The sequence below is a fragment of the Lupinus angustifolius genome, unplaced genomic scaffold (assembly GCF_001865875.1).
Source record: "Lupinus angustifolius cultivar Tanjil unplaced genomic scaffold, LupAngTanjil_v1.0 Scaffold_203_18, whole genome shotgun sequence".
In the NCBI taxonomy this organism is placed as follows: Eukaryota; Viridiplantae; Streptophyta; class Magnoliopsida; order Fabales; family Fabaceae; genus Lupinus; species Lupinus angustifolius.
The window spans coordinates 1-8,978 of record NW_017726851.1 but is presented as its reverse complement, the minus strand read 5'-3'; the positions used below and the strand labels follow the sequence as shown (position 1 = coordinate 8,978).

General features: G+C 28.1%; 1 protein-coding gene across 1 annotated transcript; it reads right to left on the bottom strand.

Annotated features, from left to right (window-relative positions):
- Positions 1-610: 610 nt before the first annotated feature.
- Positions 611-1,998, bottom strand: LOC109340575. Its single transcript, XM_019578295.1, has 2 exons — positions 1,687-1,998; positions 611-1,606 (listed from the first exon to the last, which is right to left on the bottom strand). Exons 1-2 carry the CDS (start codon positions 1,996-1,998, stop codon positions 611-613), a joined length of 1,308 nt encoding a protein of 435 aa, XP_019433840.1.
- Positions 1,999-8,978: the final 6,980 nt, after the last annotated feature.

Sequence of the window (8,978 nt, the reverse complement as noted above, 5' to 3'; positions counted from 1 at the left end):
CTTGAGCATACTTCTTGCCATGTTCAACACAGTTCAATTCACCCTCTCAGCTACTCCATTGTGTTGAGGAGTGTATGGAGCAGTTATCTCATGAGTTATGCCTTCAGCTTCACAATGATTTTGAAACTCATGAGAGATATACTCTCCTCCACCATCACTCCTTATCAGTTTTAAACTCTTTCCACACTACTTTTCTGTTGCTGCTTTGAAGCTTTTGAACTTGGCAAACACATCACTCTTCTTTTCTATTGCATAAATCCAAAGCTTTCTTGTGAAATCATCCTTGAAAGTCACAAAATATCTGCTTCCTCCAAGTGAATCTGTTTCCATAGGGCCACATACATCAGTATAGACCACCTCAAGTGGTTGAGTGGTTTTAGTTGGAATTTGTGAGCAGAATCTGTTTCTGGTTTGTTTGCTTGCAATACAATCATCACATACATCATCTGAGGCTCTGAAAGTAGGTAATCCTTGGACCATTCCATCTTGGTACTTCAAGACTCTTGAAGTTAAGGTGTCCAAATCTTTGATGCCAAATTCACTTCTCATCTGTTATGGATCCTAGACACTTTTGATTTCCAAGCTGAATGTCAATCTTAAAAGTCCTGTTTTATGCTAGAGGAGCTTTCAGGACTAACACTCCCTTTTTGTTGAACACTTTGAGCATCTTTTCTTCTAATCTCATCTTGTACCCTTTCTCAAGCAATTGTCCAAGACTTAGAAGATTGCTCTTCATTCTTGGCACATATAGCACACTTGAGATGTATGAGATTGATCCATCTTTCTTCTTGATCATCACTTTACCAATTCCTTCTGCCTTGATAATGCTATCATATGCAAACTTGATTCTGGTTTCAACTGAATTGTCCAAAGTTACAAACCACTCCTTGTTTCCTGTCATGTGATTAGAACATCCTGAATCAAGATACCAACTACTTGAGTTCTGTTCTTGCTGATTTGTCACCATGAGTAGAGCACTATCTGATTTACTGATTTCTTGACAAGAATCAATGCTTTTGGCCATCAATAACACTTCTTCATCTGATTCCTCATCTTTAGCTAGCTTTGCTTCTGCTTCTTTAGTCTGGATAACTCTTCTCTCCTTACATTCTGAAGCAAAGTGTTCCCAATTTCTGTAGTTGAAGCACTGAATTTTGCTCTTGTCCTTCTTGTACATTCCAACCACTTGACTACTCCCTTTCTTGGCCCTACTGACTGCACCACCATTACCCTGGTTGCTGGAGTTAGTTTTCTGTTGTGAGTTTAGTCCAAGTTTCGAATTTTCAGTTTCAAATCTCCTACCACATTGCCACTTTGCCTTGTCTCTTCTAAATCTATCATTTTGTCCAAGACCTCCTTTCTTCTTGAATTGTGCACTCAAAGCATGATCTGCTTGTCTGTAGATCTGCCTCTCCATGAATCTTTGCTCATGCACTTCTAAGGATCCTTGCAGTTCATCAATTGTTAGGTTGTCAAGGTCCTTTGCTTCCTCTATTGCTGCTACAATGTGATCAAACTTGGGATGGTTCTGAGAATTTTCTCCACTGCATGTTGTTCCCTCAGTGTCTCTCCACACCCCTTCATCTGATTGATCAATTCTCTTAGCCTGTTGAGATACTCAGCTATGGATTCTTGTTCATCCATTTGCATCAGCTCAAACTGTCTTTTGAGTGTTAGCAATCTCACCTTCTTAACTCTCTTTCCACCAGTGTAATTCTTCTCCAAGATCTCCCAAGCCTCCTTTGAACAAGATGCTGCAGAAATCTTTTCAAAATTGGCTCTATCCACATATTGGTGGATCAAGAAGATTGCCTTGCAATCTCTCTTGTTTGCTTCCCTATACTCCACTGAGTTCTCATCAACCATTGGCATACCAGCTTTCACCACATCAAGGCATTCTTGAAATCCAAAAATCGCCTCCATTTGAATGCTCCAATGGTCATAGTTCTTCCCATCAAGAATTGGAAGATTCATTGCAAACTCATTTGATGTTGCCATTCTTCTAGCTAAACCTCAGAATTCCCTACTGTCTTGTAGCTTCGTTTTCAATTTGTGAGCTTCACTTCTTGAAGCTTCTTGCACCCAATCTTGGCACTACCACAAACCCTGACCGTATAGCTCTTGATACCACTGTTGAAGTTGAAAATCTAGAAGCTCAATTCCTTGCCTCTGGTTTTGTTACAGAAAACAGAAAAAGGAAAGTAAATGAAGAATAGAATGGAATCGTGTATGGAGAAAGGAAGAATTTGAGTTGGTGAGAGAGAATTATTGAAAGAATGAATTAGAATTGAGAGGGAGTAAATCTTGCAATGATTGAATGATCAAAATCTGAATCATTCTATTTTTGGAATGCATTAACCACTTTTTGAATTACAACCTTCTATTTATAGAAGGATTACAACTAACTTCTAATTAGCAATGAATTACAATTTAACACTATGCACACATATCATACTTAATGTAAAGTTTTCCCTTCAAAAGCTCCTTATCTTACTATACAACCTTATACACAAAATCAAAACTACCCTTTATTATTTGTTTAAAATTCTAAACATAATGACTCATTAAATAAATAATAAAGGAGAGACAAAATGTTGTGCATTTTTCTCACAATTGTTCTGGTTGCAGTTTTCTTAGGGTGATTCTTCCTTTCTTAACAAATCTATCATCTTCAACCCTCAAACTCACTTACAACTATGATTTTTTATTCTTCTCACATGTATGATTTTCCATTCTTTTAATTCTTGTCTTTGTTGTTAGATATACTTTATATTATTTCTCAAATTGTGTTCAACAAATTTATGACCTTCAACTCTCAAATCAACTCAGAGTTATGATTTTATTTTTATACTCTTTCAAATCTTTCTCATTCGTTGTAGATATAATTTCTTCATCATATAAATTTCATATATTTTATTCAATAAATCTATCATATTCGACTCTCAAACTTACTTACAAGTATGATTTTATATTCTTTTAATTATTTTCTTTGTTGGTAGATATACTTTATACTATTTCAATTTTTCATTTCATATATATAATTTTCTATTCTTTTAATTTATGTTTTTGTTGGTAGTCTGTAGATATATTTTATACTGTTTCTCAAATTGTGATCAACAAATTTATCATCTTCAACTCTTAAAACCAACTCACAAGTATGATTTTATTTTTATACTTTCAATTTTTTCTTCATTTGTGGTAGATATAATTTCTTCATCATATAAATTTCACATATTTTATTTAACAAATCTATCCTCTTCTACTCTCAAACTCACTCACATGATTTTCTATTCTTTTAATTATTGTCTTTGTTGATAGATATTTTAGAAATTGCAATTACTATGTGAGTGTACAAGAATTATGGGTTGATCGTGTTATTTGTTTCAGTATTTGTAGAAGAAAAACTCATCTCTTATAATATAATGATTAGATGTTACCATTACTATATGAGCGTAAAAAAATAATGTCTTTATTTTTATTATGAGTTTGTTGTAATTCATTTTTAATGTAAAATTATCCTGGATTTTTGACATTTCCATATATGGACAAAAATAATGTCATAATTTTTTGTATTTATAATTCGTTTAAATTATTTGTGATTTCCCAATTTTGTGCAATTCTCATTATGAGATAAATTTGCAGAATTATAACTAATAATGGTTGATCATGAATACTTAGTGATTTTATTTATAACTAATGTAGAAATAATATAATCAATCATTATAACAGTTTTTGAATATGTATATTAGTCACTAGAATAATTTATTACCTATTAAATGACACTAATGAAATCATCCTTAAATAAAATAACGGATGAGATCCTTATTTTTTTGAATATATATTACTTAATATCATTGTATTATTTAAATATACAAAACAATCATATTTAAAAATAAGAAATCAATATTGAGTATATTCTTATATTATATTAATAATGGCTGACGAATCTTGTGGAAAAATGGAAACTATGTAAATATTAATTCAATGGGTAAGCAAAAAATGATAAGTATTTTGTTGAAGAGTAATTGTAGGTTTATGGAAATTGATTGACTATTACTAGAAAGAAGAAGAAGATTTCTAAGAAACAATATGGTTTTCCTCCTTGGCCAACGGCCAAAAGAATAATTTGGTTTCAACTTTAATGCCCAATTTTAAGGTGACCCAAAAAATTAAAAATTTAGGCAACCAAAAATATGTTACCAATGAGGATATTATTAGCATTAATAACAATAACTATAATTCTCATAATATTCTATTATTCTCGTGGGAGCATGAGCATGTCATTAATGACACCATGATGGAAGAAAATGTTCACTCTTCTTTCATCAATGCTATTTCAAGTAACAAATTTCATTAAGTTTATTTCATATTTTAAAATTACTAAAAATTGTATTATTAGCATTAATAACAATAATTTTAATTCTCATAATAATTCTATTATCAATTCTCGTCGAAACCAGAAGTATCACATTAATGACATCATGATTGAAAGAAATGTTCACTCTTCTTTCATTAAGGCTATTTCATGTAACAAATCATGTGAAATAATAAGTCACAATATCAAATTAATATAATAATAGTCTTATTTTTGTTAAAATTATTGAAAAAATATGTTATTGTTTTGATTTTATTGTAATTATATAATTGATTCTTTTACATCTGTTTTATTAAAAGAAATAATAGGATATACAAAGTTGAGTGCATTATAATGCATATTTAATTTATATTTTTTTTAAATTATTTTTTTATTCTTTAATTTTAGGCAAAGCTCATTATAAATATATTTTGTTTAAAGTTTAGTGTTTTCTTCTACTATTGCAATGTTACTTTTTACAATATTAAGATAGTAATAATATGATTTATAACATAAATATAATATTAAAGATATTATATTAAGAAGATTAAAAATCATAATAGTTTTTGAATATATATTAGTATAACATATGAGAATATAACGAATGAGAATTTTCAAAATATTTAATTACTATCATTATATTATTTAATTAAAAGATAACAATTGTAGATATATTCATGTAAATTATATGTATTTTGATTAGGAATATATAAGAATAATAAATCAATTATTAGATCTTTTTATTATTTTGATTAGAATTATCAGAAAAAAATATCCCGTCAAATCCTAATTTAATGTGTTTTTCAAATATATTAGAAAAATTATCTTATCCTAATAGCTCATCAATTCATTCAGTATAAAAAATAAGATAAAATAATAGTAGTAAAATTAGTACACAAAGATTTGAAACATTATTAGTATATTTGAAACTACAAATTAAGGTAAACAATAACGCATTGTTAATATATTAAGTTATCCACAACATATGAATTTAATAATGCATATGAATAAACCTTAATTTTTTTTGGCACAACGGAAATAAATAGCAAAAAGAAACTAAAGCATAAGAATAAACTTAATTCAAACAATAAAAATATTAATTCAAATGTGTATATTATAAAAATGACAGATTTAAATGAAAAATATGTATAGTAAAATATTACAGTTGTATAGAAAAATATATCTTCCAAATAATAGAAATGAATCTTTAATTTATGAGTTATTTTCATACAATGATTATTAGCGAAAACATAATCAAATAAATAATATTTAATTATACTATATTTGAATGCTAAAAATATATTCAAATATTTATACATAATGAACATAATCTAAAATTAAAATAATCACAAGAGATATGCTAAAAATTCTTTATGATTTTATATGGTACTTATAAACGTAATCACAAAAAATATGATGCAAATAGAAGTCCTTATATTTATAATTTTATACAGAGAATATAGAGGTGAGATATTATCCAATACAATTTGAATTTTATTTATTGAGTTATTTTAGAAACAAATATGTTCTATAATCATACTTTCAACAAATCAATGCTTATACAAATGCATATATAAATATTAATATTCTACATCTACCCTCAAAAGTCAATATTAATATTACAAATATATGAATGCAAAAAAATATAATGGTTCAATATATAATTTATTAAAGTTATAAAATATATGTATATTATTTATATATTATACATAAACAAAAAAGTTACCCATGCAAGTGCAACAATACACGGCTAGTTGTTCATTAAAAATGGGTCAAGTACCAATGTTCTTTAGGAAAAATTTAAGGGACAATTTTAGGAAAAAAGTTTTATGCACTTCCCCTAATTTAAATGGTGTACCACTAACTTGGTTTGACAAATTTCTTTGGGAACTAAAATCAGTTTTCCATAGTTTTGGGACTGAGTTGATAAAGACAAAAATCTTACGGGACATAATGGATCTTTACTAGGCACTTTAACTATATTCGAAGTGCAAACTACACCATTTGTGCAAATGAATTTTCATACTTCTTATAATAAAAAGGTCCTGAAAGTCCTTTCTAATTTGGTCAATATTAAAAATTAGGCATTATACATTGAGATAGCAATTTGGTTTATACATGGTGATAACAATTTGGATTTTCAGTACCAACCATTTAATGAAACATTGATATTGTGGTGTAAGATTTTATGAATCCTATAAATTATATTAGGCCTAATGTTATAAGTTTGCTGAAAACGACACTTATTGGAAGATTTTATGAATCCTATAAATTATATTAGGCCTAATGTTATAAGTTTGCTGAAAACGACACTTATTGGAAGATTTTATGAATCCTATAAATTATATTAGGCCTAATGTTATAAGTTCGCTGAAAACGACACTTATTGGAAGAGACAATTATTCAACTCGAAAATAATTAATTTTTTATCCTTAGAATGAAATGATACTCATGCATGGTTATACAAAAAAGAGTTTCTAGTGATTTTGTTTAATCATATCGACCTAACTATTGAAATGAAAAATCACACGTAATTAGATATGGCAAAACGGGTTAACGGGCGGCCCACGAACATTCTTGAACAATTAAAAAAAATAAAAAAAATTATATAATAAATAAGATAAAATTAAATAAAGTAGTTGAAGATAAAAAATTAACAATTTTTTTGATATTTTATATGAAGTTTAACAAAGTACATTAGATTACAATTTTTTATGGATTAAAAATCACATTACATCATAATTTATTTGATTTTTTTTTTACTTTTTCCTTAAATTATGTTTATGGGCCGTCAGCATTGCCCAACGAAAATACTTGTGGGTTTGGCGGGTAAAACGGACAAATGAGTAAAATTTATATGCCCTATCTGCAAAAAGATAACGGGATGTACGGTCGAAAACATTATTAATTTTGCCATCTATAAACGCAATAGAGACTCCACTTATATGAATGAGGAAAGCTAAGGATAGTCCTATAGGGTCAGTAGTTGCTCAAACAGGACATAGTTAGCATCCCAGTCACATCTATATTGGCAAGAATATTAACGCAATTGTTAAGCTCTCTATAGATCTAAATAATCAGAATTCAATCAAAATCTTCAATCATCTAACAATTTACACGATAAGATTGGAGCAATGAATTCATTTTAATTTTACATGATAATTGATAAGTGAGAGGAATGGGAAAATAAACAAATAACATTAATTATATTGGGTCCCAAAACAATATGTCACGGACAATTTATTGTGAAAGTTTTGTCTAATTCTTTGGTTTTCGCTTTCAAATGGCCCCACCAAGAATTTGGATTGCATGAGCACACAATTTTCTTATACAAACTGCTGGGTTTTGTAATAAATTAATAATTAATTAAATTATCTTTGATCAAAGAGACAATCAAGCAAAACTTTGGGCCACAAAATACGTAATTACGTACGGTTTTAAAGGAACCACCATTTTTATAATATACTCGTCCTAAAGTTTTTTGATTACATAAATCAAGAAACTCCGATTTTTATTTTATATTAGTAAAATTGTCAATTTGCCATAGTCTTTCTTATTATATTTTCTCAATTCCTCTTCTCAATTTATTCAAATAATTTTTTAATGAGTATAACAGTATTATTGATAAGTAAGTAATTAATTTTTTCATAAACTTTAAAAATAACAATTAAATATAACAAAAAAATTCTGAAAAACAACGCTTTTAAAGAAATGGCTAGATTAAGATAATCTTTTCAAAATGATATGATATTATATGAAAAAAAAGCATGTTATGATTTAATATTAAGGAGTTGTTGCTGCCATTTGGAATTAAAACGACTAGAGTCTAGAGATGTTATTTACATATCAATAAAATAACACTCAAACATTTAAATAAAAATGAAATACTTGTATGAGCTTGAGTACCGGATCCAAAGACAGACTATATACATACATACACATATATATACTTACATATATATATATATATATATATTAATTTAAACAAAATTCAAATTATGCTAATTTATTTGGGCTTTCTTAAGGTTTTATTATGGCTAAAAATGTTTATGAGAAGAGCTGGTTCTATTTTTCTAACTGTGCACCAATCCACTAGGATGTATCTCCTTGATGTCTTAACAATTTGTTTTCTCTCGTACATGGGTTGAGTACTAGTCCTTATAGTCAATTTATAATACTATTTTGCTTGTATAAAAAAACTTAAGTTTATTCACTTATAAGATATATTATATAATGACAACGGAATCGTAACAAATGGGATATAACATCTCTCATAATTTTTTAGATAGAATAATGATGATGAGATTTGAATGACTCATTAGTAACCCACAAGGTCACATAATCATGATGGTGATCTTAAAACTGATTTTGAAAGGGAAAAAATGTGGATACAAATGAATTGGATGTTACCTTTTACCATTCACATTAAGAGAAGCTTGTATCATACATAATTTGACATTACTCGTTTATTCAATATCTACTCCAAGGTCCTCACACGATCAACTATGAAAATGGTATATTTTGTATTCAGCACCTCATCTTATTCTGCCACTTTTATAGAAAATAATTGTTTCAATTTATTTGTTGTTTTTAAAGTTTAAGACTATATATATATATATATATA